Source organism: Parus major, chromosome 15 (genome assembly GCF_001522545.3).
Source record: "Parus major isolate Abel chromosome 15, Parus_major1.1, whole genome shotgun sequence".
Classification (NCBI taxonomy): Eukaryota; Metazoa; Chordata; class Aves; order Passeriformes; family Paridae; genus Parus; species Parus major.
In genome coordinates this window covers 13,624,319-13,640,469 of record NC_031784.1, presented here as the reverse complement: position 1 = coordinate 13,640,469, position 16,151 = coordinate 13,624,319, and the positions used below count along the sequence as shown (strand labels likewise).

At 50.2% G+C, this 16,151-nt stretch overlaps 1 protein-coding gene across 3 annotated transcripts in view; it reads right to left on the bottom strand.

Annotated features, from left to right (window-relative positions):
- Positions 1-16,070, bottom strand: part of POLE (DNA polymerase epsilon, catalytic subunit) — a 34,373-nt gene extending 18,303 nt beyond the window's left edge. For 2 of the 3 annotated variants that reach the window (XR_001524305.2, XM_033518155.1), the window contains exons 1-23: positions 15,793-16,070; positions 15,228-15,308; positions 15,106-15,150; positions 14,894-14,986; positions 14,211-14,365; positions 12,018-12,159; positions 11,660-11,740; positions 11,320-11,427; positions 10,771-10,881; positions 10,415-10,500; positions 9,604-9,723; positions 8,718-8,850; positions 8,001-8,114; positions 7,018-7,230; positions 6,284-6,391; positions 5,486-5,614; positions 4,568-4,670; positions 4,329-4,475; positions 3,610-3,755; positions 2,689-2,837; positions 2,224-2,316; positions 1,425-1,569; positions 806-963 (exon numbers count right to left, since the gene is read on the bottom strand). Coding sequence is in view for 2 of the 3 variants with exons in the window: in XM_033518155.1 (XP_033374046.1) it covers positions 806-963; positions 1,425-1,569; positions 2,224-2,316; positions 2,689-2,837; positions 3,610-3,755; positions 4,329-4,475; positions 4,568-4,670; positions 5,486-5,614; positions 6,284-6,391; positions 7,018-7,230; positions 8,001-8,114; positions 8,718-8,850; positions 9,604-9,723; positions 10,415-10,500; positions 10,771-10,881; positions 11,320-11,427; positions 11,660-11,740; positions 12,018-12,159; positions 14,211-14,365; positions 14,894-14,986; positions 15,106-15,150; positions 15,228-15,308; positions 15,793-16,023 (2,891 nt within the window). In the remaining variant the exon portion in view is untranslated. The remainder of the gene's footprint in view (positions 1-805; positions 964-1,424; positions 1,570-2,223; positions 2,317-2,688; positions 2,838-3,609; positions 3,756-4,328; positions 4,476-4,567; positions 4,671-5,485; positions 5,615-6,283; positions 6,392-7,017; positions 7,231-8,000; positions 8,115-8,717; positions 8,851-9,603; positions 9,724-10,414; positions 10,501-10,770; positions 10,882-11,319; positions 11,428-11,659; positions 11,741-12,017; positions 12,160-14,210; positions 14,366-14,893; positions 14,987-15,105; positions 15,151-15,227; positions 15,309-15,792) is intronic. The other variant, XM_015644288.3, reaches the window with a different exon arrangement.
- Between the last annotated feature and the right edge of the window lie 81 nt (positions 16,071-16,151).

The window sequence follows — 16,151 nt, the reverse complement described above, 5'->3', positions numbered from 1 at the left end:
GGAGAGTGACCAGGAAATAAATGCTCTAAGATCCCTAAACTGTAGGAATCCAGAGGCCCTGAGGGGAGTCCTACAAGCACAGCCCACTCAGAGCTGAGCAACACTTTGACTCCTGCAGGGGGGTATGAATGCCTGGAGAGGAGCACTGGCAGAGAATGGCAAGTGCTGAACCTCATCCTGTCAGGGATTAAGCACAAAAAAGTCCAGAATTCTGAGGACAGAGGGTACTAGGGAAAGCAACAGCATGGTTTGGAGTCAGCCTGTGGGCTGCCACCCGAAATAATGGGTGCTACTGCTCTAGCTCACTCACTCTTGGTTAGGAGGTGGTCGTTGAAAAATCAGTGAAGTTTGGGTACAATTGTGCTGTAATGTGACAGTAATGGCAGAACCTGTCCTACTTATAGATGGAGAGAGAAGGGGAAACACACAGGAGTAGTGTTACTGAAGTCTGTGAACTCTTTAGAGATAGGAAGGTAAGAACTGCTGAGTTTAAACAGATTAGATTGAATACAAGCAGTGTTAGAAATCTCAGAAGGAAAGTCAGCGTTCTCCTGCACACCTCAGAGCCAAACAGGGACATGTTTGGTCACTAGGCTGGAGAAATGTAATTTTGCTGTTATATGCTAAAATTTACTGCCATAGTAGCTGAATTCAAAGATTATCTGATGTAAAGAACTTGTTACTTAAAGCCAGTGAGTCAAATGCTGCTGTCTCTGGAGGCAAGGACCAACATGTCCCACATGCACAAAGGCGACAAGATCCTTAGTCAGGGAAATAGACAATATTTCAAGCTTTGAAATCTCACCTTTTCTTCAGCTTCTTGCCCTCTTCTTTGGAGGCTGGAAGGATCATGGCCAGGTATGGACCATCCACTTCAAAAAAGATGCTGTTCTCTGAGCGTGTGATATAGGTGAGTGAGGCTGGATCCTGCAGTTCCTGGTACTGATCATTTGTGAAGCCTTCCTGTGGCACAGCCCCAGGAGAACATTTTCAATCCACAGCTGTCTGGTCACACCAGGGGATGCCCCTAGGACACACCCTGCCCAAAGGAACACCTCAGCACCCCTCTGGGATCTACAGCACAATTAGGATTCAGAAGTCAAAACACCTGTCCTGCCTGTTGAGAAGAAAAAGGCTTTGGACACTAAAATTACATTTTCTTTTTTTACAGAGCCTGGAGTGAGCAGAGGACAGGTTTAGACTTTCCACTGGGCTCCCTACCATCACAGTAAGCATGCACCTAAGCTGGCCTTTTACAGACCCCCCTCTCTGATGGGGGATATTGAGATTCCTTCTCCATTCAGGCTCTCCAGAGCCATCACCCCTGACATCTCACCCACTATACAGGGAGTGAAGATGCTCTCTCTACTCATCAGCTCTCTATCTCCTTTTCCCAGGCTGCAGAGGACAGGTGCCAGACTCACCTTCACCAGGATGTTCAGCATGGCACCTGGGTAAGAGATGGTCACTTTTGGCTTCTTGATATTGGTTGACTTGATGACAAAGTTCTCTGGGAAGCTGTTGGGAAGGACACACCAAATCCCATCGGTATCCAGTTCTAGAGGTCTCCTAAGGAAGGAAGGAAAGTCAGGAGTAGAGTGGATGAGAGATGACAATCAGTTCTGTGTCCCCCATGAAGACAGCAGCAGCCTGTTGCACCCACTCTGTTCCTTTCTGCAAAACAAATCCTCAAATACAACAGCAGTGTCAGGAATCTGAATGCTCACAGAATCAGAGAATCACAGAGCACTTGAGGTTGGAAGGGACCTTAAAGCTCATCTCATTCTAACAACTCCTTGTCATGGGCAGGGACAACTTCCCCCAGACAAGGTTACTCTAAGCCTTGTCCAACCTGGCCTTGAAACACTTCCAGGGATGGGGCAGCCACAGCTTCTGTTGGCAACTTGTGCAGAGAAGACGTTTTTCCCAATATTCTGATCTTCCTCATCTGATCCTGCCATCCACCTCCTGATGCAGTGGGAAGCCATTCCCCCTAGTCCCACCACTCCTGGTTGTTGCCCAAAATCTGTCTCCACCTTTCTTGGAGTCTCTTTACTCACTTAAAGGGGCTCTAAGGTGTCCCTGGAACCTTCTCCAATATGAAAACCTGGAGCCCTTCCTCATAGGAAATGTGTTCCATCCCTCTGAAAACTCCAGTGTTTAACATACTCCCACATCTGTCCTAGATGCAAGTGGACCTTCTTCAGCTCAGCACACACTCACCCAATCTGCTCGATCAGCTCTCTGGCCTGAGTGATGATATTTGCCCCTGTGAAGCAGACAATGCCAGCCATTTCCATGGAATACCAGCGAGCTCTGTGAGCAGAGAAGTCACAGTTAAAAGCATGACATGCTCCCTCCAAAATCCAGCCATGGAAGGGCAGGAGGATCTCCAGGGGAGGAAGGGCAAGAAACAAAATACTGGGCCTTGGACCATTTTTCTCCTATGAAATTCTCTACTTATGATGCTCCAGAAAAGCTGAAAACCCACTAAGAGACAAGATTCCCATCATTTAATATCTGATAAGAATCTCCAGGATGAGGAGTAATGGGTAGAAGCAAGAGAAGAGTGTTACAGGAGGGACCTACTCTCATCTTGGTGCTTCAGGAAGCGACTACCTCACCAAGACAATCCTGGTTTCCAAGGGTCCCCTCTAGAGGACCCTGGATGGCCCAGGGGAGACTTACCCTTTCCGCATGACATATCCATAGAAGGAGTTGAGGATGCACTTGTGAGCCAGCTGCAGGGAGTCATAGAGGATCTCCATGTTCTTGCAGCGTTTCACTTCAGAGGCATCTCCTGTCTCCACTGCTGCAGACAGCTTCTTCTTCCACACCTGCATGCCAAGGGCAGAGTCAGGACAATTCCACATATCACTACCCGTGGCATCCAACTGGTTTCCACTCAGTCCCAGTTGCATTGCAGCTGTACAGGAATATCTTTGCCAGAGATCAACATCATGAATCAAATGTTCCATTTTCTTTTGCAGAACAGGAGGGGTTGGCCAGAGGCATTTTGTCACTTATCAGACGAGACTTTCAGCTCCCATCATAGATCAGAATTCAGCCAGCACCAGCTGTGCTGCATGATATGTGTGCAGGGAAGAACTCAATACACTGCCTGCTGCAATCCATGATGCCTGGCTAACAGCAGAACCATCAGCGTAGGAAAAGCCTCTTTGTCAGCCCTGGGAACCATGGCAAAAGAGGCAGCTGGGAGGAACTGCAAATAAACAGGCTCTCTTAACTCTTCCAGATGTAGAGCCCCAGGAGTCCTAGAATAGTTTGGGTTGGAAGGGACCTTAAAGCTCATGTCACCCCACCCCCTGCTTTGGGCAGGAACATCTCTTACTAGACCAGGTTGCTTTAAGTCCCGTCCAATCCAACTGGCCTTGGACACTTCCAGAGATGGGGCAACCACAGCTTCTCTGGTCAACCTGTGCCAGTGCCTTGCCCCCCTCACAGGGAAGAATTTCTTCCCAATAACTAATACAACACTGCTCTCTATCAGTGGGGAACCACAGAGGCTTAATCCTTTGAGGTTTTCAGCAAGGCACTAGAGGTCCCCAGGCTTGGCAAGACAATCTGACCAGCACCCAAGCATGGTACCTTGTGCAGTCCCTTGAACTCGTATCGGCGGTCCCGGAATGCTCGCACCGTGTCCACATAGAAAGAGTTTTCTCTTTGGCAGATGGTAGTGACTCGCTCCTCCACCTTGGTGACATGGATCTTCTTGTATGCCTTGCGGCAGTAATCTGGTCAAAGGAGGAGGCAGAGGGAGGTTCTCAGGGATGGGTGCCCTGCTACAAAGGGATAAGCAGAGTAGGGATAGGGAGGCAGCTAAGTATAAGGCATGGGTGAACATGGGACAGTCCTACGGCAAAGGGAGAGGAAGATCCCAGTATGGAAAGATGCAGCACCACTTTATGGAGGTGGAGGGCAAGGGGGAAAACAAACTAATCACATGGCACACCTACAAGCCCAGGCTCTGCCCCCCAGCAGGTGGTTCTGCTGGACAGCAGATCTCCAGATGACAGGATAATGTGATGTTTGCCTTTCATTAACTGGATTTAGCAGCCTTACAAAAAACGGAGCCATTCATATTTCAGCTCAAGTCTGTGGCTCTCCAAGACAAAGGTACACTGACAGAGGTACCAGTGCCTGGCTCCTCTTAGGAAGCATGCATGAGTCTGTTGGGATCCTGGAGAAGTTCTGAGACCAGCCTGACCTCACCCCACAGCCCTATGAGGGGTCACTACTGCTGAACACTGCTCACAGCCCAGGTTGCAAAACACTGCCAGCATCATGACCTTGATTCATTTTTTTACCTGCCAGACGCCTTTTCTCATACTTGGCTTGTTCCTCCCGGGAAAGCTCGTGGAAGGCACGGGGTGGTCCATCAGGGAACAAAGGAGGGAACTTTTCTGACTCCAGCTGCTGCTGGATGCGGTGGTACTCACTGCGGCTGGCAGGCACTGCAGAGGAGGGCACTGATCAGTCTCAGGGGAGAAGCAGGAATTTGGGTCCATCTCTTTGGGCTGGAATACATAGTCCTTCCTGTACTTACTGAACTCTCCTCTCCACTGCCACATCATCCGACGCTGACAGTTGGCACCCGGTTTGTTGAAGTCACAGGCAGCACAAGTGGCCTCATCCACCATGGCTGAGGGCTGGATGCAGTAACAGACATGCAGGTGTTAGAGGGGACAATTCCCCAAATGACAACTCATGCTAGAACAGATGTTGTGTGGCAGGAGAGCACAGGTGTGAACATCAGAGATGGTACTCAGTGAATTCCCCTTTCCAGAGCCTTTCAGGAGCACAAGCCCCTCAAAACAGCTGGGTTTTTGGGAAGAGTTCTAGCTAAAGCTGTAGCTGAGTCTCTGAAGACCTGGCCATCCAGAGAAGGACAAGAGAGGTAGGGGAAGGGACTGAAGCACAAGTCTGATGAGGAGCAGCTGAGGAAGCTGGGGGGGCTCAGCCTGGAGAAAAGTAGGCTCAGGGAGGACATTCTTGCTCCTACAACTCCCAGGCAGGAGGGTGGAGCCAGGTGAGGGTCAGGCTCTGCTCCTAGGAAACAAGTGAGGAAACAGCCTCAAGTTGTGCCAGATGATGTTTAGATTAGATATTAAGAGAAAAATCCTTCACTGAAAGGGTTACCAGACACTGGCACAGGCTGCCCAGAGTGGCATTCTCCTGAAAATATTTAAAAGTCACGTGGATGTGCCACTTGGAGACATGGGTTGGTGGTGGCTTCGGCAATGTTGGCAGAGTGGTTGGACTCAATGGTCTTAGGGGGCTTTTCCAACCAAAATAATTCCATGATTCCACAATTCCATGTCAGCTTGACCAAATTTCACACCCAGCCGTATCTGCTTCCCCTGCCCAGTGCAGAAAGCTCAGCCCTTGCTTTTAAGGGGATCCAGAGGGACCATTAAAGTCATCTGGAAGTCAGATTAGGAGAGACAAGATTGATGTTACCCACCTGCAACCTGTTGGTCAGAATGATGTTGGGGTACATGGCCCCCACATCCAGATGATAGATAAGAGGACACTCAATTCTGTTGGGAACATCCTTCAGGGAATTCAGTTTGGCCTTGATTTCATCACACACCTGTGGTGAGATAAAGAGAAGTGAAACTAGGGCAGGAAGGAATTAATGAGCCAAATACTTGTTGAATTTAGTTCTTCTTCAAAGGGACACTTGCCATGGGCTCTGGGGATGGATCTAAAGGACCAAAGGAGCAGATGAGGGACTCCTTGACCCCTGGTGATTTAGGTTTGATCTGGACCTCCAGGGTAAAGCTTTTCTGTAGGGATACCTGGCAAGTGGGAGCAGCTGCTTCCTAAATATGACTTGATCAAGGATCCTTTCAGTGCAAATGGGTTAATGGAGACAACAGCAAAGTCCAGAGGTCCCCAGTCCAGTGCTGCCCTCCAAGAAACTCCAGACTTGGATTTGGAGAGGGGCATCCTGCACTTTTGTAGCTGATAAGAAGTGGGGAACAAAGGACAAGAGTATTTGGGATATCTGAGGGGTCTGCCTTCTCCCTAAATTCTTTCCCAGCTCTCTCAGAGCTTTGCTCCTGGTTGAACCTGTGAAGGGAAAAGCAGGAGCTACATTCCTCAGATGGAGCAGAGACCCTGATCCCCAGGCTGGGCTGCAGGACTCAGCCTGTAGATGGGCTTCTTAGTCTCTCTTTGTAGAGCATAAACAAAACCCAAACAAGCATTTTAGGGTTGCTGTTTCCTGCCCAGCTCAGCCGTGCTGCCGGTGCTGTACCTCCTGAAAGTTGGTGACCTGATCCAAGGGCAGACCCTCCTCTTCCTCAATGGCGTGCTGCAGGGTCTTCTCCACATGCTGCACCAGGAAGTCAAAGGCAGCAGGATTCTACAGGGACATGGAGATGGCAGTGAGGCCATAGGCAGCTGTCCCTGGCTGCAGGCAGGCAGCTTCTGCCCTGTCCCTCCTTGGCTTGGCTCTAATCTGTAGGGAACGCACTGGGGGAGGTCACGGAGATACCAGAAACAGGTAAAAAAACCCTTAGGAAGGGTTCAGAAGAAGCTCAGTTTGGGAGAGAGGACAGGACCCCAAGCAACAGAAGCATAACTTCCAAGAACCACTGTCGGAAAAACAAACCCAAACCCATCCCCTGCTGTCAACAAGCTCTGGATTGCTTGCTCTTCCAGTGAAGCACAGATGGCCACTTAGAGATCTCCTATCCCATCCCAGCCCAGCTTCAGGCAGCAAGGGTCTCCTGGAGGTTGCCAAGCACTGAAACAGGCTGTTGAGGCCAGTGGTGAAATCACCATCCCTGGAGGTGCTCAGAAGACACGCAGATGTGGCACTTGGGGACATGGTTTAGTGGTGGCAATGCCGGGTTAACAGTTGGACTTTTCTAGGTGCTATCCTAGAAGCCCAGCAGGGATACACTGGAGATGCCAACAACAGTGGAAATGCTATCCCTCCCCACCATGCTGCTCTATGAGGACAGGGGTTGGCTGCTGGCCCATTACCATTTTGAAGCGGCAGGGAATATCACTGCGGAAGACCCCAGATTCCAGTGCCTCCACATGGCCTCCCACATAGGTCTCTGAGTCTAGCACATGCCCATCTTCTGTAAGTTTGTTGAATTCCTGCTCCTGCTTGTTCGGGAAGATGATGTTGGCATGGTAGGCCTGAACCATCAGCAGTGCCTCGCACAGTGTCCCAGATCCTTTTCTTAATACCTGCATGTGAGGAACCAAATCTGGTTTCAAATTCAGAAACAGTAGATTTAGATATCAGGAGGAAATTCTTCCCCATGAAGGTGGTGAGGCACTGGACTGGAACAGTGATCTCAGAGAAGGAGAGAATGGCTGCTCCATTCCTGGAAGTGTTCCAGGCCAGGCTGGAAAGGGCTCGGAGCAATCTAGTCTAGTGGAAGGTGTCCCTGCCCTTGACAGGAGGGTGGACCAGATTATCATTAAGATCCCCTCTAACCCAAACCAGTCTGTGACTCTGTAAAAGTGCTGTCCAGCACTGGGCAAGACTGGACTGTCACACAAGCTGGACAGCTTCAGCTGGCGACACATCTGCAACACAACTCCATCAAGTGCCTTTGTCAGCTCAACCAGGTAGGAACAGACTGACATCTTCTACATGCTCAGCACTGACAGCTTCTTTATCATACTCCATATAGCTGACAACAGCCATCAGGAGACACAACTTTGCATGGCCATGACAGCAAGTGAACTTGGCTCAGCATGGATGATCAGACATATTTTCTTGCTCCAGCCCTGCACTGCCAAATCTCAGGTGTCCTCTTATAAAAACCTGTCTCCAACTCCACAGCTGTAGGAGAAAGAAGTAGCCTCTAAATCCACCCTCCCTTCCTCCCTGCCACACATGCAGGGTGTCTAGGCAGTGTGAATCAGCTCTGTGGCCAGAGTATCCCTGCAGTGTGGGAATCATGCCACTTAACCCAGCAAAGAGATCATCATTTTGAGAAAGCACTCACCTCATCAGGCTCCATGGGAATGATGGTACACAAGGCAAAAATGAAGGGATGCACATACTTCATATACATGTAGTAAGTAGCAACAGCATCGGACACTGAGTAGGTGGCCAGTGTCTGTCAAGGAACAAGAGAAGCAAATTAATCCAAATCCCATGTGACAGCATGGCTCAATGACAATGATCTTTCATTGCTTCCTGCAAGACACTTTCCTATCAGCAGGAAGAAGGAAAAGGTGTATTTCTCCACAGCCTAGGTTGTAAAGAATAATGTGTTTGCTTCTGAGGCCATTCTGCTTTAGCTCTAATCAAATAGCAACATATCAGCTCTGAGAAAGAACAGGGAAAATGAGCTGAAGGCACAGAATCCACCCAGTTTGGGTCTCAGGAAGCTGCTATAGGGCTCAGCAGAACCTCCTGCCTGTGACATCTGGAATCCTCTCCTGTTCCTCCAGCAGGTCTCAGTTCTTTGTGGTGTTTCTGATTTCACTGGTGCTTTTCACTCCACACTGATGTAAATAAATACACAGAAAGCATAGTGCAGGGCCAGGGCCATAACCACTTCAGGAGAATCCTGTTCCTTCTCCCTGTGAGCTCTAAGGCATTGGAAGTGTGGGGAGACAGATTCAGGTAATTTCTCAAAATCCACTTTAGCTTACAGACTCAGTCATAGTACAGCTGCTCTAGGCTTGTTTTCCCACAGAGCACAGGGAGGGAATACCTGAGGTTCCTCTGTGGCCATCCGGCACATCTCCTCAGGGTCCAGCTCCACTGGATCGTAACCCAGTTTTGCTTTAGCTGCTGCTTTCAGGTTGTGACTTCCCACTGGGAGGTAACTGTCTCTCTTCACCCACCTGGACAGAATCAGGAAAATAGCAGTTTGTGCAGAGAAAACAGCTCTGGTCATCAAAACAGGGTCAAGATTGTGAATGGGACCTCAACTACCATGGGCATGTCTCACCAAGCACAGCTCAGCATCCAAGAACAGTGGGGTACAAGGCTGTCCAGCTTTAGCTAGCCCAACCAGAACAACTCCCACGGTCTATCCCACCACCACTGCTCCTAATTTCCAACTTCCAGCTCCCTCAGTGGCTTTAGGGTAACTATTTCACCACTGAAGAAGACACCACTTGCAAGAACTGCAAGGACATCCAGGTGTGCTCCAAAGCCCAGACTGCTCCAGGAGGGAAAACGCACATAAAACCCCAAAGTTCTGTCTCTCTCATGTGTCCTTTCCTCTTCCCTCTGTGTCAGGAGGCTGGTAGGTGAGGCTACAGTCTATCCTTTTCCCTGTTTCAATGGCTGGATCTTAACCCACTCCCTCTCCCTTTCTCTGTCCTCCCAAGTCAGCAATCAAACACCCAAGGTTGCAGAGCAAGAGCAGCCTGGGAGGCCTTCAGGGGAAGACTTGGCAGCTCCTGTGGGATGCAGCACACCAAGGGAAAGAAGACAACACAGAAACAGATTATCATGCAGCTGAAGAAGGTGACACACAAAGCTTCCAAAAGACAGAATGTGAGGACAGTATTCAAATACAACTGTAGGTATTTTATTGGAACTGAAGAGATAAAGACACAGCTATGTGATAGAGGGGCAGCATTTGGTACCTCAGACAGTCCATGTGGATGCACTGGGATGCTTTGTACTCTCCCTGGCTATCCTTCTGAAACCCAATTTCCTGATACATATTGATTCCATGAGCTGCTGCTCTTGCTTCCACAAAGGGCCTGGGGAAAGAGGCAGCATGAACAGAAGGAGCAGAACAGCCATTTTCCTGCATCTCCAAGAATGGTTCCATGACCACTTCGTTACAAACTGCCTAAAGAATTTTTCTTGTGATTTATATGTGTATCTGGTCACAGGGAAAACTTCCTGCAGGACAAGTACACACCATTCCTGCAAGTGTTCAAGGCAGGTGGGACTTGAAACAACTTGGTCCAGTGGAAGGTGACTCTGGTCATGGCAGCAGGAACAAGATGATTTTTAAAGTCTCTTCCAGCCCAAACAATTTTGTGGTTCAAGAGGCAAATGTGCTTGCTTGTATCCTGCACCTGGAGGCAAAGGTGCATGGTCCCTCTTCCTCCTGCTTCCCCAGGTTTGTCTGTGCACCCCTTCCAATGTGCTCCAGGTCTCTTTTGACCCTCTCTCTGCTCTCCCACGACTGAGCTCATCCATACACTGACATTCCCACATTGCTAAGGCTTTAAAAGTAGCTCAAGCAAGTGGATGGGACTCTTCAGAAAGTCCTATTGCCAAGCCAATGACCACAGGATTTGGTGAGGTGCAGGACATGGCCGCTCCATGTGTGGCCACAGGGCCTCCCCACACTGAGCTATGGAAGGACGTTGAGGATGGAACCCGACCTTGCCCTCTAGCTCAGGTGACACCATGGGCATTTAGTCATCATCCCTGATTTACCAGTCAAAGAAGTCTCCATTGTATGTGACAATGATGGTGGGTTTGGTCTCCTGGACATGTTCAAACCATCTCTGGATTAAATGAGCCTGGGATGAAACAGAAAAAACATGTATTTTTAGGAACTTCATCTCCTCTACATAGAGGTGGCGGATACCACATAGCTTGTTCCACCCTTCCTCTTTCCTCTTCACCTAGCCCAAACCTGATCTCTCTTACCCTTATTACCAAGAAACAAAAGCACAAGCAGCCCTGCTGGACTTACTGTATTCCTCAGGGAGGCAACCTGCCAGGGAATGAGATCTCTGGTCAAGAAAAGCTCCAGGCAGGTAAAACTCTGCAGAGAAGAACTAACTTACCTCATCTGGTTCATTAAAGACACAAAATGGACCCTCATACTCAGGTTTGGGAGTAAACTCAAAATCTTCAATGTTCTCTGAGACAATCTCCCTGTTTGTGATCAGATAGCCCTGAGGAGGTAACAAGAAGGCAGTGATGAGGACTGGGGTTGCAGACAACTCAAAAATGCTGTCCAAACAATGGAATGCTTTCCTCTTGAAAGCCAGAGCTTCTGTCAGAGGGAAAAAACATTTTGGGAGTCATCCATTGAAGCATCATTGACCATCAGAAAAGGAGGCCACAGAGAGACAACACAGGACACCAGTGCTGTCTCTCTCCTGCAAAGAAGCACCAGCAACCTGGGCTGGGTTTCACAAAATTCCTGCCCTGTGCTCTACGGGATACAAAAGTATCCTGTATATCACCCAAACTTTAATGCCATTCCCACAATCACACATCATGCAGCTGCCACCATGGAAAGCCTGGAGACAGCAGAATTGGGGAGGAATGCTGGGCTGCTTCCTGGCTTTGCTGCCCAAGCCTGAAAGAAACCCTCCTGATATCCTTACCTGTCCATCAATCATGTAGGAGATCATCATGATCTGGTCTGTGTCTGCATCAGGAAACTTCAAAGGGAGTTTGGTTGTTTCAATATCAAAGGCAAGAACAACAGGATCCTGGGCAGGACCAAATCCATTAGAAATGATTCCAGAGCTGACTTAAAGAGTGGTTCCCATAAAACCCAGTGTTGGTCCAGTAAGTGAACCAGAAGATCCCTGTTAATCATTTTAGTGCTTTACCAACCCAAAAATCACTACCCAAGCCCAGCATTCCCCCTGCCACCACGGTTTTACACTGGCAGCATGTCAGACACCAGTCCACTGGGGCGGACACCTGCCCAGTGCTCACCGGCCGTTCCACAAGGTCATCTCGGCGGGTGATTTCGGGGGGGTAGGTGTTGCCCCGGTATCGCACATTGTACCAGTGAGCCTGTGGAGAGATGAGGGTGGGCAGTGCCTTATGGCCACATCCCCACATCAGTCTTTCCAGCTGCTGGGGATGAAACTGTGGCAAACACAAGCAGCCCAGAAGTAAGGCTCGAACTATGGCCAGGTAGCTTTTCTGTGTGCCATTAACTAAGGGGAAGCCTAGCAGAACAGAAATGAGCTTTAGACATGAACTCCTTGTCATCAATGCCTTTGAAAAGGTGTTGGAGAAAAAAACCTTTTCTGCACTTCAGGTGTATGACTGGGAAAGCAAAGCTCACCACATGGATCTTCAGGTCGATGGAAAGGCGAACGTGGTAGGGGACATCATACTCCCGCATGTCCACAATGTTTTCCATCTGGTTGGCAATTTTTTTGGAGGCTCCTTCCTCATCTGTGCTTAGACTGCCCCCACTCAGAGCACTACAAGAGCAAAGGGAAGCAGCTGCCTTACCCATGTCTCACGGAATGACTAGGTTGAAAGAGACCTTCAAGATCATCAAGTCCAACCCATGCCCTAATACCTCAACTAAACCATGGCACCAAGTGCCACACACAATCTTCTTTTAAACACATCCAGAGATGATGACTCCACCACCTCCCTGGGCAAACCATTCCAATACTTTATCACCCCTTCAGTAAAAATCTTTTTCCTAATATCCAACCTAGATTTCCCTTGCCCAGCTTAAGGCTGCGTCCTCTCATTCTGTCAGTTGTTGCTCGGAAAAAGAGACCGACCCCCACCCAACTACAACCACCTTTCAGGGAGTTGTACATAGGGAGTGATATAGGGTCACCTCTGTGTCTCCTTTTCTCCAGGCTAAACAACCCCAGCTCCCTCAGTTGTTCTTCACAGGGCTTGTGTTCCAAGCCCCTCACCTATTCCATTACCTTACTGGGTACTGAGGTAAAGCTAACATGCTTATTAATTTCCAGGATTCTCCTTCCTACCTTTCTTGTGAATGGGGGTCACATTGGCCAGCTTCCAGTCATCTGGAACATCACCAGTGAGCCAGGATTGTTGGTAAATGACGGAGAGAAGCTTCGCAAGCTCATCTGCCAGCTCCCTAATCACCCTGGGATGGATCCCATCTGGTCCCATAGATTTATGAACACCCAAGCGGCTCAGCAGCTCTCCCCTTGGATAGCAGGGGGACCATTCTGCTCCCTGACACCATCTACCAGCCCAGGAGGACAGTTGTTCTGAGGACAAGCCGTCTTTCCGCTAAACACCGAGGCAAAGAAGGCATTGAACACCTCTGCCTTCTCCCCATCTGTAGTCACTAAATTCCCTCCCGCATCCAGCAGAGAACCTTCCTTATCCTTAGGAAGGTCTTACCCTTCCTTTTGCCATTAATATATTTGTAAAAAACATTTTTATTTTCCTTAACAAAAGTTGCCAAATTAAGTTTGAACTGAGCTTTGGCCTCCCTACTTTTTTTCTTACATGCCCTAGCAACCCCCTTAAATATTTCCTAAGATACCTGACCCTCCTTCCAAAGATGATACATCCTCTTTTTATTCTTAAGTTCCTTCAATACCTCATTGCCCATCCAGGCTGGGTGTCTGCCTTGTTGACTCATCTTTCAGCGCACACAGACGGTCTGTTTCTGTGCCCTCAAGATCTCTGTTTTGAAGCACGCCCACCCTTCCTGGACTCCTTTGTTTTTAAGGGCTGCTTCCCAAGGAAATCTCTGAACATGTCTCTTAAACAGGCTAGTCTGCCCACCAGAAGTCCATTCTGGAAGTTTTGCTGTTGCTCCTCATGTCACCAAATTTGAGAATTCTGTAATTTCACGATCACTATGCCCCAAACGGCCTCCAACCACCACATCTCTCACCAGCCCATCTTGACTTGTAAACAACAGGAGTAGCATAGTCCCTCCCCTGGTGTCTGTCTACCTGGGACACCCACTAGAACTGACGACACTGGCAGCACGAGTCAGGGACAGGAGAGGAATATATAATACTGAATTATTTCTGTCTTGATCACAATTAGAAGTAAGGTTGCCCACTGCCCTTCTATGTCCTTTCACAGGGAACAGGCAAACTATTTGACAGGCAACAAGAGATACCACCATATCCCATCCCATTAGCTCTGAGGCCCACTGATGCACAGCACAGAGCTGGAAGAACCACCCTGAAAGATGGGTGGCAGAGAGGCATAGCAGGGGTCTGACTCAGGCAAGACAGCAACTCTGAGGACAGCTGGGAAATAACCAGGAGGGTCTAATATATTAAGTGGGTGATGAGGCACTGGCACAGATTGCCCTGTGGCTGCCCCATCCCTGGAAGTGGTCAAGACCAGGTTGGACAGGGCTTGGAGCAATCTGGTCTAGAGGAAGGCGTCCCTGCTTATTGCAGGTGGGTTGGAATAGATGGCCTTTAAAGGTCCCTTCCAACCCAAACTGCTCTGTGATTCTATTAATTATTAACAAGAGAGACCCACTGAGTCCCCTGTGGGGAGCTCCCACCTTGACAGCATGGTCGTGTAGACATCATTCGCCTGGTCCTGCTCCCTGTTTTTCCTCACAGCAGGAGAGATCTCCTTCCGCACCTTCACCAAGTCCTCCACTGTGTTGAAGGAGAGCTTGATATAGTTCCTCTTCAGGCCCACCAAGTGGTTTGGCTGCAAAGCAGCAGGAGAATGGCAGCTCAGGGATGGGCACCATAAGAGAGGGGTGGAAGGCCAACAAGACTGATGCAGGTGGAAGAATTGGCCAAAAAAAGGTGCTGATGGGTGGGACAATAAAGCCCTGATGAGAGATTCTGGTGGGTGTGTCAAGAGCACAAGACCAGCACAGCAAGAGCCCAGCCAGCCCTGCTGCTTGTGCAGGCACCCACAAATGGGATTTTCCAGGGAAAAAGAGGAAGAATGGGTTGAGTATGAGCAGCATCCCCCTCCTGCAGTATCCTTCTTCCTCCAACCACTTTAATTCAGGAAATTAATGTCCTGAACACATTACCTGAAACAGCTGATATGTTCAAGAAGAATGTAATTACTGCTGATAAGCAATTAGTCATAGTAAACACATTTCTGAGATGCCACAGGACTAGGAGACTTAAGTCAAGCATGCTGCTTTTTCTCCCTGCTCATCCCTTCCTACATCACTAGAGCTGTGCAACGTCAAAAAAAACGCCACAGAGGGATACAGACCAGGTCCAAGTCTTCTTTGGGGACAGTTTCCAGCTTTGCAATCTTCCCTTGGAACTTCTTGGAGAGGAAGGAGGACACTTCCCGCTCACAGCCCTGTCAAGAGACCCTGAGGCTGAGCAGTGCATCTCTATCCTTGGGAGATCATCCCAAAGCAGGCTGCCCAGGAGGTCTGGAGCTCCTTCCCTGGGGAGCTCAGCCCTTCCCCTCCTCACCTTCTGGGTAGCAATGTAGAAGTAGGGCTTGTAGGGTAGGGCCACCTAGGAAGGAGCAGACAGACGATGATGACAGGTTCTGTCCTGGGACACCATACCCGCTTCATCCCCCCAGTACCTACCTTGAAGCGGCTCCCATCCTCCTGGATGAAGTAGTAGTCCACTGCGCTCACTGACCGCCGGTCCTCATCCAGCACCTCCGTCTGTTCATGGGCACCAGGACTCAACAAGGTCTCTCCATGAGACTACCCCGAGACCCCACCACGGGACAATTTTCCCCCGGGGCTTACCGGAAGTCTCCGTGTGGGACTTCCCTCCCAATAGCGCCAGGGAAACTTGGGAGGCCCAGCAGGCACATTGCACCTCCTCCCCGAGTAGGGCCGGCATCTATCTGTGGGAAGCGTCTGGCTCGGCCCTACCATGGGACTCCCCAGGGGACTTCCTCCGCCACGCCCTATGGGGGGGTATCTCCATGGGACACTCCCCTTACACCCCGGGCCGTATCGGGGGTCTCCCCATAGGGCCTGCCCACAGCTCTACCGGCGATAACTCCGTCGGACTCCCATCTCTAGTACGGCCGGGGTGTCTCTGTGGAAAACCCCTCCCCAGGCCCTACCGGGGGTCTCCCCATAGGACGCTCCGTGCCCCATCTGTTGCCTGTTCGCCTCCCGCTGCGCCGGCCCGTACCGGGTGCATGTTGATGAGCCAGCCCGTCCGCTCTCCGGGCTCCGCGGGCCGCTCGAAGCCGAAGAGCGCGTCCAGACGGTCCGTTCGCTGTACCCGCTCCAGGCGCTTGAATGCAGACAGCGCGGTGGCATCGTCACGGCTGGACCCCGCGCCGTCCTCCGGCTCCCGGGGCCCACCTGGCCGCCGCCCCCACCGCGCTGCCTCGGGCTCGGCGCCGTCCCTCAGTCCCATCCCGGCCGAGCCGGACCGCACCTCAACGGCGCCGCGAGCGGAATTTCCCGCGCTGCGCCCCGTTCTCGCGAGAGCGAACCCCTCACCGCGCCTCGAGGCGAGAGCACCAATGAAAACTCGGCCCAGCC